The 17373-nt window shown below is 41.8% G+C and overlaps 1 protein-coding gene across 2 annotated transcripts in view; it reads right to left on the reverse strand.

Moving 5' to 3' along the window:
- ADCY5 (adenylate cyclase 5) overlaps positions 1-17373 on the reverse strand; it is a 331144-nt gene that overhangs the window by 46225 nt on the left and 267546 nt on the right. For both annotated transcript variants that reach the window (XM_037912014.2, XM_043525548.1), the window contains one exon: positions 6763-6785. In XM_037912014.2, coding sequence (XP_037767942.1) covers positions 6763-6785 — 23 coding nt within the window. The remainder of the gene's footprint in view (positions 1-6762; positions 6786-17373) is intronic.

Raw genomic sequence — 17373 nt, forward strand, 5'->3', positions numbered from 1 at the left:
TCCGTACATGCATCTCACAATGGTCATGATGACCAGTGTGACACAGGCTTTTATTAGAGACCTTACATGACATTATTTTGGGGAACCCAGGGGGATCTCTGTACCCCTATAAACCTCAGGGACCTCTGCCAGCCCTGGCAGCTCTGGCATCCCGAGGTTCTTGGGTCAAACCATTTTCTTATTCCAATGATATTATTTTATTCTTTTGAGCTAAGAGAAAAGATGACACAAGGTGGCAAGGCAATGTGGAGTCAGATCCTACTTTCCAAACATAATGGACCTAGGTTTTCAAATGATTAGGGATTTTCAGTCCCACAGGGTTTTTCATACCACAGGTTTTCTGATGCCCACCATAGAGCCACCTTACAGGAATGGAATTTTCAAACAGTGATGAAAACCAACAATCTGAAAAGCAGGCTCCTTTAAGGCATCTCAAGTTGAGCACCCAAAAAGTAAGGCCCTAATAATTTTTAAAAAACCTTAGTCAGAATTTTTATAGCTTGACATTGTCTCTTTAATGGTCTGGCTTAAACTGACAAGAGGCAGAAATTAAAAGCTAAAGCTGAAATGTTATTCTGCTCAGTTTCCATGATGCCCAAGTAAATATAGCTTGTATTAGGACAGACCCTAATGTAATGCCTGATTCCAATTTCAATTCTAATTGATTCCAGGGCAACATACAGCCCATGTTAGGCGAAATCAACCATTGTTCAGACACTCCTAAAAATGAAACCTAAAGCACAACGGGGCAGGATGAAAGATGGTATTTATTGCCAGCTGAGTTTTCTGGGTTTTGTCCGGCTAACACTGGCTAATGCAGACGTATAGCATGAATTGTAACAAACCCGTGGCCAACAGATCTTTGTAGGTGTGAGTACGATGCTCACAAAAGCCACTCAGAACTTCATGGCAGCTGCCAAAACACAATCAGGACTTCTGTTTCAAAAGCCAGTGCCCCACAACACTGGAATTAAAGGAGACCTTTCACTAGCTTTAGCATGATTGGACCTGATTTTCAGAAGAGCTCAATACCCACAACTTCAATTTAAGTCAACAGGATCTGTACATATCTGACAAATAATAATAATAATCAGGCCCCACTGTCTTATGACACACCATTGATCATTGAAATTCCAACCAAAAGAAGACAGTGATACAGATATACAATAGACAAGTCATTACAATACATCCTCAGCATTCATACGGGAGGCAGTCTGGCAAATGCAAATGGTCTTTGTCTCAGTTCCTTAAAGTTGTTATAGCAAGGGTTTGCATTTCAACAAGGGTCAGGGAAAGGAGAAGGACTGTTTTTATTTTTGGACACCACAGTTATTTAATCCATCAGCTAGTATATATTCCACTTCTGAAATGCAATTTAGATTTCCCCTTGGAGAAAAAGAAATTCAATTTACTTCTAGATGTTTGTTTTAAAGAAACCACATCTACTTAAGTACATAAAGAGCCATTTTTTATTTTTGCTCAGTTGTGACAATCCTGTTCTCTAGCCTCATAAAAAGAGCAAAGAAATTACTAGTCCTATTTACAGAATGCATTCAAAATTCCTGCTAGTTATTTCTAGATTTGGACAATTTAAATTTAGCCATTTTTATATCACATGAGAATTGCAATCATTTTCTCCAAGGATCCAAGGTTAAAACTCATTGACATCTCAGTGAACCTCAGCTAGATTCAAAGTTCCAGTCTAACAGCACAGCCTGGGAGGAAACAGGAAGGAGAAGAAACTTTGGGTAGTTTTTGACTGTGGCTGGCTGATTCAGGCTTAGTAATGGTCTATGGGTCATTTCACCTCTAAGTCGCCGGTTTGAAACCAGCCAAAGACTCAAAGTGTTATCCCATCGCAGTTTGGTAGCCTTGAGTTGATTGCCTCAGAGCAGTTCCTTTTTGGACATTAGGCCACATCACCTTTAGCAGTATACTTCTTGCCACAGATACCAAGGAATGAAAAGACTCACCCCTGGAGGTAGTCCCTATAAGCAGAGTAGAGTTACACTGCTCAAGCAATGAAGGGTGTGTGTAGAAATTTTTACTGATACTGTTGTATGGCCATGGGGAAGGACAGCACGTTAGGGTCCCTTGCTGTCAGACAGATTTCAGAATTATTCTTCTGGCTTTCGGAAGCATTTAAGCTGCATCAAAATGCTTAAACTTGAGGAGGCACACCCAGCTGGCACTCTGAAAGACCTGCTAGGGCAGCAGTGGGCAACCTGCGAGCGCCCATCAGGTAATCCGCTGGTGGGCCTCGAGACAGTTTGTTTACATTGGCAGGCTGCCCGCAGCTCTCAGTGGCCATGGTTCACTGTTCCCGGCCAATGGGAGATGCGGGAAGCAGAGGCCAGCACATCCTTGCAGCCTGCGCCGCTTCCCACAGCTCCCATTGGCCAGGAATGGCAAACCGCAGCCACTGGGAATTGCGGGCAGCCGTGCCTGTGGACGGTCAGTGTAAACAAACTGTCTCACGGTCCACCAGCGGATTACACTGATGGGCCGCAGGTTGTCCACAACTGTGCTAGGGTTTTAACTCTCCCCCGCCTCCAAAAAAATTACACCCCTCCCCCACAACTTTTATTCCTATTGAGCAACACCTCCTCCTAGAAACTCCACTGTGGTCAGGGTCATTACTCCAAAGGACATGAAACAACCTATTTATGCTCTGTCACAGGAAAGATCAGCAGAAATTCCGACTCTCATGGAGCTTCCTGAGCCACTTGTCATTTTGCCATGTCACTTCCAGGGGAGGTGCCAATTTGACCCTAAAACCAGATATTTTACAAATGGCAATGGCAACCGATTCAATTCAGCTCCCACATAGCTTGATTCATTCATTCAAAGACCTACAGCCCAATAACATTCCTTTGTTCTTTTAATCGCACCTCTACAATAAAAATTATTTCAGAAATAAAAATATCTTGGTAATAAAGATGCTTTATTAGTAAACACAACTGGCAATTAATCCATGGTTGTTTCCCCCCACCCCTCCTTCTCACTGCTGGCCTCTTCCTCTACTTCCATTGCAAAGACATTTAGTGAGCAACAGGTTAATGTCAGTAGTGAGATCAAACAATGCAGTTATTAGGATTTAATTATTAATAGCATTTTGGTTGTTCAAAATTTAGAGGTAAAATCTCAGAGTTAATATGATATTGAAGAATCTTTTTTTAAAAAACAGCAGATTTTAAGACAGACGACTAACTGGAATAAATGGCAAGAAAAAATTCTGTTGAGAGCCAACTTCATAGTCAAAAAAAGAGGCAAGCAATTAAAGATTTAAGGCATAAACTGGTATATGATCCTGAGTGAACTGGAAAATTTACAGCAAGTATCACTCATTTTAATGAGGTGCCAGAGATGAATTTAACCAAAGAGGATCATTTTTCTTGGAAATTTATTATCAACATCTTGTTACCATATCCTTCTCGTAATGGCCCAGCATCGTTAGAGAAAACATCCTTTATATGTAAATTTTCTTCTGGGTATGTTTTGAAAACAAACAAACAAAAAGATAAGGAATGTTGAAGGGAAGGAGCAGAGTAAGCATTTTTGTCACAGAGGTTTGTTAGAAACACAGGGAATAAATAACTTGACAGAATTTGTCTTTTATTGACAGGCCAACATTTTCTGAAGCCGCCAGTGATTTTGGTTGTCTCACTTTGAGAGATCTTAAAGGGGCCCAATTTTCAGAGGCGCTGAGCACCCACAACTCCCATTGGCTTTACTGAAAAACTGCGGGTGCTCAGCATCTCTGAAAATCAAGCAAGATGTTTCTAAGTTCGACTACCAAAAACTGAGGCACTTAATATCTTTGGCCACTTCTGAAGATTTTGGTCACAACCCTTTGTACTGGAGGGAGGGGCCCAAAACTCTGGAATGCTGTTCCCTTCAACATATGCCAAAATTCATTGATGACATCCTTCTCTCCAGGCTTAAGGCCTCCCTGTTTCAATATGAATTTTCATGGAGTGGGCTTGACTTTATGTATTCATTGAAAAACATGACCCAGTGGGTTTAGCACAGAACTGGGAGCCAAGAACTTCAGAGTTCAAATGCTGGCTCTGACAACATCTCCCGGTGGCAAGTTGCAACCTCTCTGCCCCAACTCCTCCTGTAAAATGGGGATAACTATTCTTACTTACCCTGTTACGTGATAGGGCTGCTATGAGGGTTGGATAATGTTGTAAAGTGACTTATAACTATGTCAGGTGAGGAAAGTTAAATATGAAGCAGTTATGTCAACCTAACCAAAGTCAGGCTAAGAGAGGCTGCTGGGAAAGCCTCTGACAGCAGAATGAAGGAATACTTGTTTAAGTTGCAGGGAGTAAGAAAAAAGAGGAGGCCTGCATTCCTGCGTTTTTGTACCAAATGTTCTGGGAACAGTTTGTTGAGATAGGAGGCACTGTTTTCCACTCCTTGTTTTTGTGTTATGTCTGTTCTTAACTCCTCGTCTCCTGGTTGACACCCATACAGATAAGAAAGTTAGTGAAGCATTGCGATTTGCTAAAAGTTATCTACAATAAGGGGGTAGAAGTGCACGCATACTAGAGAAAGAGGATTTTAACTAACATAGGGGAGGGGTGGCCTGCTTTATGAATAAATCTGTGACACAACGGAACTGTCTATAAAAACCTATGAGTTTTACTTAGAGGCTGCTGGTTCTCTTTGGAGACGGGCTGCTCTCTATTGTTGTGTGCACTCTTCAACACAGAGCTTTGTGTTCAGACCTTGCTGGTGTTGCCTGTCTCTCTCCGGTCAGACAACGAACCGTGCCGTCTGGGGGTTCGAGTCCTCGACAACTATAAGGTAGGGACCTGCCTGTTGTGGATAACAGAGTAATCCATTTGTTTGGTGTCACAGTAGGATAGCTTTCAGTATCCATAAATCTGATAGATGGTGCAACTGACTTCTCAGTATATGAACCCTCATTCACAAGTATCCCAAAACAGCTCCTGTTCTGTTATTTCTCTCTCATTTGCTCCATTTAGGAAATGAGCCCAGTGTAAGTGTACACAATTTAACTCTTATTTCCTGGCCCAGCTGCTCTTCTACATTACTACCCGCAGGTAATTTCATTGGCACTAGCAGTAGAATGAATCTAAATGCATTTTACATCTCTCTTATCTGGCTCGGTTTCTTCTATCTGAGCTTCCACTTCCCCTAAATGAATGATCTGCCAACTAAAGCTCTGAGCATTGATATTGTCTTTGCTGGATGGACAAGCTGACATGGGAGCCTCTGTAAGTGCAGCAATTGTGTAACACTAAGACAGTGAGAGTTCTCCCTCAACTCTCTTGTCTCAGGGGTTCCTCTGTGTTAGGGGGCTTATTCCTTCACCCGCTTACTTCCCTGGTTCTTCTTGAATGAACAGAGAGTAACAATACCCGAAGTCCAAAGGTGCAAACAATTAGATGTTTATTGGGGTGAACTTCCAGCAAGCAATGATTCCAATTTCCTTCCTTAGTGTCCCCTTTCCCAGCTCTGACACCACAGAACCTTGCCTGTGTCCCTGTTCCCATTCCCCCCCTACCTTTACTTCCTGATTGACTGCAGACTATATAGTAAAACTTGAGTTCTGCTTAGCTATACCTTAACCAATTATTTTACTGAAATTTAACTAACCAATCCTAACATATTGTAACATGATTATCTAACCAATTATATTCCACCATCTTAATTGGTTTACACCCAACAAAATTAATTATACAGCAGACAGAAACAATCACAGAACCAGATAGAGATTATACAGACAAACAATAGGGAAATGGGGACTACAGTGATAGAACAACAAAGAAATGAGGATTTCACATCCCAGCTATTGATAAGTGAGTTCTTGCCAGACAGGATGCTACCAAACTAAGTTTCCTTTTACATCTTCTAGGCTCTTCCCTTTCTTTGGAGGTGACAGGCATTCTCAGGACAGGACTGTATTCCTAACAGCCCAATAGCACCTTATTTCAACATGACTTGTTTGGAATGTAAGGATGTGACCATACGCTTCCCAGTTTATGGCTGCCTCTGCTGCTTAGCCAAAGATCTTAGCCTAAGAACAGGGCCTCAGACTGTCACAGTGAGAAAAGGCCCTATAAACAGGCAGACAGTGATTTTGATTCTTTCTTTTATACCTCTATACCTAGCTAAATGATAAGAATACACCTACATTCTTAAAGTATAGGCCTTTGTAGACAGACCTGAATATCTATATCCTAACACTCTATTTCACTGCTGGAGCTAGGAGGATCTCTTACTGTCCTCTCCCACTTTATAATCCCCACTCCCACCTGTCCTGAGCTGATATAGTGAACCCATTCCCATTGAAGCTCATCCTTACTGTTCCTTAATTGGTAAAGCAAAATAAATAAATAATAGCAGCAGTGGCTACTGCTCAAGTTCTTTTGCACAAGAAGCGCCCTGGGTAAGAGGATGCCATGTGTGCCAGCATCATTTATAATTCTCTAGGACAGGTTCTGCAACTGGCGCTTAGACTCCTTCTCAGCATTCTCAACAGAGATGCTTAACTGGAAATGGACTAGCCCTCACACCCGTGGAGGTGGTGCCTGTAGATTAGCTGCCCCTACAGGAAATGTCACTGCCACTCTCCAGGCTGTGACCTCATCCGTGAATAAAAAATAGGGGGACAACCATCTCCACGGTTGGAAATTGGGCCTCTGTCTCATAAGCTAATTTCAAATTAGGGAGAAAAAACCAACAAGAATGCAGAAACACAAAACATTTATGACAAAATTTGCTTACTTGTCCTTGGGATCCTCAAAACCCTGAAAGAAAGAAAATGAAACATAACAGTTAGGAAACAGAATGACCTTGGATACAATAAAGAATTCTGATGGATGGCATTTCATACAGGAGCTTTCACAGGGTTCATTTGTTATATCTTGATGGAGATCCTTGCCAAGCCAATACAATATTCTCTGTCTCTATGTCATTCATCAGATAGATTGGGCAGAACACAATTTTATATAAATACATGTCTTAAAATAAACATATGAAAGTTAAAGGAAAGGGAATGACTTCTGCTCCCTCAGTTGACCTTTGTCATGCATTTGCTGTGCCTTTAAGAAAAGGTTACTGATACAAGTGATGCAATATACACTTGGGTCAAAATTCAGACTGACAGGTCGGTGCAATTCCATTGTAGTTAATGCACTGCTAGCCTGCACAATGTATTAATTTGGCTGATGTGGTCTGCCTCCAATCACAGGAAGGGCTTATATAGTTAGATATCCATTTCTTCTTCAATGCTTATTTTCATGAGTCTTTGCTCTCCCATGTCTACTTTTGAAGTCTATTCGTTTTCTTAAAGTCATTTCTCTTATTAGGGTGGGATTTTCAAAAGTGCTCAGAGCTGGTCTAACGCAGTGGAACTTAAATGGGAGTAGAATTTGGCCACAATTTTTGAAATTCCCATTCTTGGAACTTTATCATGCCAAGTATTTTGCACAAACATAGACTTTTTAACCATCAAAAACAGTGGATAAGACATTAATGGACTATTTATTGGGGATCCATTTAGTTAAGCATTACAAACAAAATCTGCTCTTTTTCAAGCCCTTCCATGCTCCCCCTTAACACTAAAATGCATCTCTATGAATGGGAAGGGGGAAATTTCTTGTATTTTGGCAAGTGATTTAAAATACACTTCAGGGTCATTCAGGTTTATTAAATAAGCTATCTACACGTTTACAGGTCCGACAAGTCCTGAGAGTTGTTTGAAGGGTCCCAAGAAAAAAATATGCATTTATCTGCAATCTGAAATTTTTATTAACATACCTGATAGAGCAGAATAGCTTCATAAAATAGGTTTCATATGGACTGGACCAAAATCTGCCTTCAGATACCCAGGTACAAGTCTCACTGAAATCAACAGGAGTTGTGCCCATGTATATGAGAGCAGAACTTGTACACTGTGTTAAAACTCTAGCAAATGTAGTGATGACAGATGTAGGATTCCATAGAGTTTTTGTGGATCTCAATGACTCCAGCTCAAATGTGTTTAGTTTACAAGTGAAATGATGGTATACTATACTCCTGGGAGAATTCTGCTCTACTGCACGCGTGCATAATTAATGAGCCCCCCATATTTTTATATTTTTGCACAGAAAAAAGCTTCTGCTGAAATGCTGCTGCAGCTCTGACTTTTGCCCACCAAGGGGTGCTGTGGTGCAAGAACAGTAGCAGCTCCCTGCCAGTGACGGAAGAGAGAGAGCAGCCTTCTTTGTAGCGGGCCAGATCAGGAGACAGGGCTTATGGGGAGACAGACAACGTGGGGTGCTGGGAGGTCAGACAGGGGCTCATAAGGGCTAGTGGAGGAGGACAGACCGGGGCAGGGGCTGAATGGGAGTGGAGGCGCAGGGCCACAGGGCGGAAGGAGTTGCAGGGCCACATGATGATGGGGGAGGAGGTGCAGAGCTACATGGGGAACAGGGAAGTGGTTGAATGGGGCACAGAGACACATGGGGACAGGGGAGTGGTTCGGTGGGGGGCACAGAGCCACATAAGGACGGGGGAGGGGGTGCAGGGACATATAGGGATAGGGCAGTGGCTGGGTGGGGGCACAGAGATACATGGGGACAGAGGGAGGGGATGCAGGGACACATGGGGACAGGAGAGTGGCTGGGTGGAGGCACAGAGACACATAGGGACAGGAGAGGGGGATGCAGGGCCACATGGGGATGGGGGTGTCTGAGTGGGGATAGAGGGACACATGTGGACAGAGAGTGCAAGGACACATGGGGGTGCAGGAACATGGGGACAGAGCCAGATGTGCCTGACTGAATGGGAGAGGCTAGGGGTCAGCCAGGGTCTGGATGGGGGAAGCTCCCTAACAATCTCTCCCTGTCTCCCCCCAAAAAACATGTTCTTCCATACTTTTCCCATCCATACCCAACAACCCTCCAAGTTCACACCCAGTGTCCTTCCCAGCAATTTACTTCCCTCTCCCATAGCTCCTCCATTACCCCTGACTCCCCCAAGCCTTTGCACTGCTTCTGAGGGGGTGCGGGAAATACGGTTTTGTATTGTAGTTTAAATGAATTATTATTCAGAGTTCTATATTAATATGCCTAGTAAGAAATCCCTTTGTCAAAAAATAATTCCTGAATCTTTTTTGTCATCTGTATTGTTACAGACATAGTTGCTGACAGGTATTTTGAAATAAATGACCAAAAGTACTTGAAACTGGCGTGATGATATTCTGTTATTTTGACAAATAACATATGCAGAATTTTGCAGAATTTTAAAATATTGTGAGCAGAATTTTTAATTTTTTGTTGCAGAATTCCCCCAGGAATAATGCTAGCATTGCAATCTTAGCCTGGGTTCTTGAGATTTAATGTGGATCCTTTCCATACACAGCCTGCTGGCCAAATCCTGCCCACAACTGCCCTTGTTCAATGACACTGGAGACAATGGCATTGAACAGTTGTAAATGAGGGCAAAATCTGGCCCTGCAACTGGAAATAAGTTATCAATCTGGTGACGATATGAGAGGCAGAACAGAATCCTGCACATTTTCCCGAAGCTGTGTAGGCTTTGCACGACAAACAAGAGAAAACATATTTTTGTCACTGAAATCAACAGGTCTGTTTGTCTGAATACACAGAGCAGGTACTTTGAACAAGGAAGTGCCATTTTTAAAGTCGCTTTTCAGACTAAACCCACACTTTAAAATTGAAACTGCAACTCAAACACTGCCATTCAGGCATGCAGAAAGAGGAACCCTCCTGTCCCATTCTCTTCATTACTACCTACTAGCAGACTAATGCTGAATGGGAAGGAAGCATGTTTTAGCATGCCCAACAAACTTACTTAGCATGTCCAAGAAAATTTTGCATGTCCAGGTAACTAAGCCAAAGAATACTACAAGTGCTTTTGGTTTAAGGTTAAAGAGGGACTGAAATATCACTCAGATATTTGTTTCACTTAAATTGCTTTACAGCTGCCAAAAGAGTTGATTTTTTTTCACCTGTATGCAATTTTACAAGATGGTGTCAGAAATAAAAGCCCACTGATTAACCATGTTGACAAAGTGCTCATAATTTGTCTGGTGTCACAGCTAGTTGCACTGACAAAAGAAATCATCTGAACTTGAATAGCTATCACCCAACAAATGGGGCAGGGGTGAACCTTAATGTGAAAAACACAGACAGTGCTTGCTTGTTAAACATAAAGTCCACATTTTCAGACATGGATTCCTGGGAGTTAGGGAACTAAACCCATACACAGAAGCCCAAATTAGTGGCCTGATTTTCAATGGCAGTGGAATATCCACTGTTCCTACTGACTCTACATGTTGACACTACATACTGATACTGAACTCCTAAATTTCAGGCACCCAAGTTTGAAAATGTAGACCAACTGGGTCAATTTTCAAAAGGACACAGCAGTGATTCTCAGAAAAAGAGGTGAACACTTTATAATGGGCAAACTTTCACAGGTCAACAGAAATCTGACAATTATGCCTAACTGCCGATTTGAGTGTGCAATTACCTGGTTTGCACAAGCAAACTTTGATTTTTTTTTCTGGCAAGCCCATTTAAAACATTAAAAAATAATATTGGGTTAATTTAGATTCTTGTTTAAACACTAAAACTTGCTTCAAACACTGGAAATGATGAATAAGAGACTTCTATGCTAGTAGTTCAACTTACGCTGGATTCTCAAAATGAAAGACTCAAAAATGTATACATCAGGTATAGCAAAAATATATTACTCAGTTTTTCTTCTCATCTAATGAGGTTAAATATTTAAGAGTGACTTGGATTTTAATTGAAGGGAAGCAGCTTAAAATTATATTTAGTGGGAACCTCTTTAGCTAAGTAAATTAAATTATTCACTTCAAATACTCCCATTTTGAATGAATGATGGCTTCTTCATACAGCGAAGCTCACACAATGGAATTATTATGCAAGAGAACCTGCAAGCTGATTTTTCTTTCAATGCAACTTCTAAAAGACTAAGATATTATTAAAGGAAATACTCCTTATTTGCACAGAAGCACTTCACTGGGATACTGAAAACATTGCTCAGGGATTCAATTGAGACAATCTTAGGGTACTTCCCCATAACATTTCCTCAAGTAGACCCCCTCTAAGCAACTGGCAGAAGAGCATAATCAGTGTTTGGAATTTTCCACATACTTCAGGGCTCTATTCTGCTCTCAGTGAGCATGTGGATTTTCTGCATGATGTTTGTTAGTGGAAATGACATGCCTTTTGGTGCTATTATATATAGAGGCAGAATGTATGTTTATTAAAGATACATGGCCAGGTCCTCGGCTAGTGTAAGCGAGGGTAGCTCCATTGACTTGGATGACAGTGAATGGAGCAATGCTAACTTGCACCAGTTCATGAAGTGGTCCTTATTTTGCATCTAAGACCTTTGGTAATTCGACATCTAATTGTTATTAAAAACACATGTCACTCATGTGAAAATTCAAAGTACAGGGAAGAAAACCAATCCTCACTGTGCATCTAATATAACAAAGCGCTGGGAAACTATCTGAAGGATGCTGATCTCCCTCAACTTGACTTTAATACAACTGCTGCCCGGCACTTTGCGATATTGGGTCTTATATGCCCAAAATACAGACCTTGGTGCTAACCAATAAATGCAATAGACTAATTGATTGAAGGCTCCTCAGAGTGGGAATTGTCATACATTTAAACATCATTGATCACACCATTGGCATTCAGTCAGTAATATTTATTCATAAGCTTTTCCGCATGGTTATTGGCATAGTGTCAGGTCATCTCAGGAATATGTGTAATAATATTCATAATCCTTTACACTGCAGTATTGCTCAAAGGCGCTGTTCAGGAACCGGGCTCCACTGTGCTAGGAGCCATAGGAAACACAAGTAGACACAGTCCCTGCTCTGGAGGGCTTATGATGCACTGAACATGACCAATAACAAGGATACCATATATGAGATCACCTGGGTGTGGAGCCCAGTTATTGCACAACTTGATGGTTCCAAATGATCTGAAAGTTAAAAATAATAATTGGTTTTCCCCAACTGCCACGTGAACTAACTGTCATTGTTTAGCTGATCTTCATAGGCATCACTGAGAAACATCATGGTCTTAATAAATAATAACAATAAAGTTCAGGGAGAAAAAAAAAAGTCTTGTGCTTTTTTCTGAAGATGATCACACTCAAACTCTGACAGACAGACCACCGGAAGTAAGGCGTTCCTTAAACCAGTGGTTTTCAAACTTTTTTTCTGGTGACCCAGTTGAAAAAAAGTGTTTATGCCCGCGACCCAACAGAGCTGGGGATAGGGGACTCAGGCTGGGACAGAGGGTTGGGGTGCAGGGATGAGGGCTACAGGGTGGGGTCAGGAATGAGGGGTTCAGGGTTTGGGGGGGGCTCAGGGCTGGGGCAGGGGATTGTGGTGCGGGCTTACCTCCAGCAGCTTCCAGTCAGTGGCGCAGTCGGGGTGCAGAGGCAGGCTTCCTGCCTATCCTGGCACTGCGGACGGTGCTGTGCCCCGGAAGCAGCCAGCAGCAGGTCCAGCTCCTAGGTGGAGGCATGCAAGCAGCTCGGCGTGGCTCTTGCCCACAGGCACTGATGCCCCCAGCTCCCATTGGCCAGGAACTGGCCAATTGGAGTGCAGAGCCAGTGCTCAGGGCAGAGGCAGCATGCGGAGCCCTGTGGCCCCCCTGTCTACGAGCTGGACCTGCTGCTGGCCACTTCTGGGGTGCAGCGTGGTGTCAGAACAGGTAGGGACTACTAGTTTTTACTGGCCGGCCGACAGGGTCCCTGGCTCCTGAGCAAGGCGACCCAGTGCCTTTCATTCCATGACCCAGTACTCGGTGGTGACCCAGACTTTGAAAACCACTGCCTTAAACAACAGTGCTCAGTTGAGAAGCTTAAAATATAGGAGTTCCGAGTGCTCAATACCTGTGAAAAATCCAGCCTTGTCTTATCTACATACCTTGTTTTAGGTCCTCTCCTCAAGTGTCCTTCAGCTTGGTAACTCAATTTGCTCTCTGCTTGGTGAGGTTTAAGGATCCTCTATGTAGATGTGTACACCTTTTCATTCCAGGTGCAATTCAGTGAGTGGCCTTGTAATATTTAAAGTCCTACATGATCAGGACCCCAAATATTTGAGACAATCTCTCCCCTTAATCCTCACATGGCACTGGAGGCCTCTTGAGGCACTCTTGCTGCTGGAACCTGGAAACCAGCTTTGTAGGTTTGCCAGAGGGTCTCCCAGTTCAGCAGCCACAATTCACACCCAGAAGGAAATTGTGGGTGCTCAGCACCTCTAAAAATCAAGCCGTAAGACAAAAACAGCATGTCAGTGGTATGACAAAGTGGTAAAATTGAATTAATGATGTGGTTTCAAACAGATCTTTGCCTCCGTTGTCAGCACTGTTCAAGCTGCCACGGAAGGATCCGGCTACGCAAGTCATCTCAGGCCTGCTCTTCTGTGGTTTACTGAATAGTTATGTCAGTGATGCCCCTGGTCTTCATCAGAGCAGCACCACTCGGCTTATAAAGCACTAGCCACACTACAAAATGGAACTGATGGTAGCCTATCCATGATGCCACCCAGACCAATCTGGTGGCTATTGGAAGGGTGACACAGTAGTGGTCACTACAAAAATCAGCAAGATAGAGTTCAAAGGAGGTGAAGGACAGATCTAAAATAAAGACAATCAAATGGATCCTGTTTAGGTACAAATCTTCTAGCCCTGTCTAAAAATGAATAGGAAACACATTAAGGCTTTTATTACAATGTATTCACTAAAGAAGGAATGTTGCAGTGTCTTATCTAATCTTTTGTTAAGTCTCATTTTAAATGTCCCCAGTGCTGGAGCTTCCACCACTTTCCATAGGGACTACACTATTCCATGATCCAATTGCAATAATAAAGTAATGAAATCTGATAACTGCTGTATGACTAAAATAATCCAACATATATAAATTCAGGAATATTAATCCACACCTAGCTGCACTCGCAGCACAAAGCCAAGACAATAGTTATTAACAAGGGATGGACGAGATGATTTAACAGGTCTTCTATCTGTTTGATCCAATACATTTTAAAACCTACTTTTATGCTGAATGAGTCACAACTAATTATTTTTTATTACAGTGCTTGGGGGGAATGGGAGAGAAAGACTGACCGTTGTATTGCTGTCTCTGTTCCAAAATTTTATTATCTGGATTTATATGAGTGCCTATTGTTCTAACAGTTCAAATCATTCTAATCTCCTTGCTTGCTTTATGAACTGACTGAGTTTATTTGAACTTGCCAATCGATACAGATTATTTAAAGAAAGTGATAAAACATTTGTCAAATATATGACAAGCAGATCACTATTTCTGTTTCAAGTCAAGAGCCTTTTGAAATAATAACACCAACTTTGAGAACACTTACTAAACTACTGTAAATGTAAGAAGGAAGGTGAATAATCTTACATCTGCCTTTTATCTTTTCATTCAGCTCTAAAGATGTGACAGCCTCTGAGCACAGTCTACCTCCTACTGTCCACATGGTTGGAAAGCACCACCATAACAATCGGCAGCTTCACTGGCAGCCCCAGTGTTGGATCATATTAAAGAAGTTCTGTATTAAAATCACAAATGAGTTTGATTCCCCATAGTTTAAATTCCAGGGTATTACTAATTAAGAGGTCTCTTGGTTTTTGGTACTATTTCTCTCCTTCTATGTGTGAAACTTGCAAGCTGCTAATTGCGTTAGTACGTTCTAAGACAGAGTCTGTTCTCAAAGCAATTCACACAGAGAGAGACTCAAAGCAATACTCTGTAACAACAGAAACAGCACCCAGAGACTCCCCGCCCTTTTGTTGTATTAACAATTGTGATTAAAATAGAGATAGAGGATGTATGTGGATGGATGCTTGGTGTGGATAATAACTGAATGATCAGGGAGGTGCCAGCCTAAGAATCCAGTGTCCATCGGCTGAAGAAGGCATCAAGTGGAAATAAACAGAGGACCCCCGGAGGGCATACTGGAATCCACCCAACAGCCTCAAGAATGGGAGAACCAAAGAACAAGATAACATCTGGCAGCACGGAGCCGTCAGGAATGTGCTATCTGCTGATTGATTCAGCAACAGCATGATGAAGCAATTCCCATAGACTGGCATAGGAAGAAATTCCTATAAAAATGGACTCTGGAAAGTGAGAACTTTGGGGTCTGATTCTGCAAACCAACTTCCAGGAGCATCAGATGAGCATCTGACAAGGCCCTGCTCCCTCCTCATGTCCAGGCCACCTGGCCAGTGGCTTGGCATGAGCAACTCTAAGGCTGGTAACTATGATAACAACCTTGCAGAACCTGTGTGTGTGTGTTTGTATGAATGAATGTGTGAATAAATATGAGATTGAATGGAATGTTATAGCTATAACTAACTGCTTACTATGATTCTTTCTGTATTCACAATAAATGTGGTATTTTGCCTTTTCCTCTTTAATAAGATCCTGCTGGTTTTTAGTTTATTGTATAACACCAGCAAAGATTTTAAGGAATGAGTCAGCATGAAGAACAAACTACTTTCTCATGCCCAAAAGTGTGCACCCTCAGAGCAAGGTTGAGGCATATCTGCAAGGTAGTGTAGGAAGCTTCCACTGCTCCTGCCCTGTGCTGTACCCATTTCGTGACTAGAGGGGTTTAGTTCCAATGGCGCCAACTGGCACTTTTCACAGGCAGTAAAAAGTGACGAGTTGTTCCTTAAACATCATTTAGTACCAAGTGTCCAGCTTCTGGCTTGTGACTTAGATCTGGCCAACATGGTGGATATATTTCGCCCAGTGACAGATTCATATTCTGCAGAATGAAAGTTTTCACAGAACCCTTGCCCCCAGAACATTTCTTGCCATTACGGTTATTAAGATAACCTTCCAAATGTAGCACTGTCTTAGCCAGAAGCAACACCTCTGAGGAGTGTGAGCCTCACACACATACCAGTTTTCATGAACTTTTAATCTTGATGATGACAATTCAGGGGCCACATTTTCACATGGAACAGATCAGAGTGATGGGCCTACACTGTGCACACAGCTACCACAACCGGGCTTGCAAATTTGGTAAATGAACTTCCAAATGGCCAAGAAACAAAGATGGAAATATCAGTAAACCTAGGAAGTGCTCTGTATCATTTCTTCCCATTCTTAATCCCCTCCCAGCACGTGATGATGACTGCAACAACAACTTTATTTCCTATTTTCAAAATGGAGTTAAAATTAAAGTGCCCAATCTTAGATATGTTGAGCCTGAAATCAAAGCAACTGAGCAACAATCAACATCTCTCATTGACTTTAACTGCAGCATCCCTGAAATGATTTTGTTAAAGGTTCAGCATCCAAGAACTGTGACATTCAAAAAGTCAGAGCCCCCTTTGGAAAGTTTTGGCATTCATTGTTAACTAAGTGCCACAATTCTACCCCTGATCTTTGTGCAAAGCTCCCAGTGATATCGGAGGGAGTTCTGCTATGCATTAAGGGTAGGTAATGTATGGCCTTATTTTTGAATGCTTGGACCATAGACAATAATTAAACATGTCATTCAGTCCACATTCTAGACCGCATTTGACACCTTTGATTTAATGTCTGAAGTGACTTTTTGATTTATGGAATAGCTTAAGCATTTGATACATTATTTACATTAATTTTGTAAAGCATTTGGGGAAATGGTTTGTTCAAAAGATGCCGTTCAAAACAAAATGGTCTAGAATGTTCCTATATTGTTAGAGCGATTCCAAGTTTTTCAAGTAAAAATAAGAATGTAATAAATGTAAAGTCCCCTTGACTCAAACTTACTACCATACAGACACGCACACTCCAGATATCAGTTGTAGAGCTTCAGGTTCTATATGCTAATTATATGTAAAACAGTAAGTGCTGACTTTTAACTTTATTTTAAAGAATTTAATACAGGATGATTGCCAGTCTTGATCCACCAGAATAAAGTTTGACTTTCATTGTATTTAGCCTACATGAGGTATTAAACATTTTTATGGTGGTTCCAAGAAGTTCTATGCACTCTCCAGACACTAAAGAAGAAGAATATGGATCATAGATATTAAGCAAAGTTCTCTACACAGGTACAGCAACCCCACTAAAATCAAGGGAGTTGTTCTGGAGTCACTGGGAAGAGTTTTCTTGCTGAATTTGAGCTACCTACAGATCTGGCTGTAAGAACAAAACAAACTAGATGTGAGATTTCCTGCGAGCTCATACACCATAGTGCTGAGCATGGTATAAAAACATATAAAGATGAGAATAGAATAGAAGGCTTAATATTTTCTCATTTCTGCAGTCAAACAAATTACAAACCAATTCTGAGCGTCTAAAAATGATGGGGAAAAATAG

The sequence above is a fragment of the Chelonia mydas genome, chromosome 11 (genome assembly GCF_015237465.2).
Source record: "Chelonia mydas isolate rCheMyd1 chromosome 11, rCheMyd1.pri.v2, whole genome shotgun sequence".
NCBI lineage: Eukaryota > Metazoa > Chordata > Testudines > Cheloniidae > Chelonia > Chelonia mydas.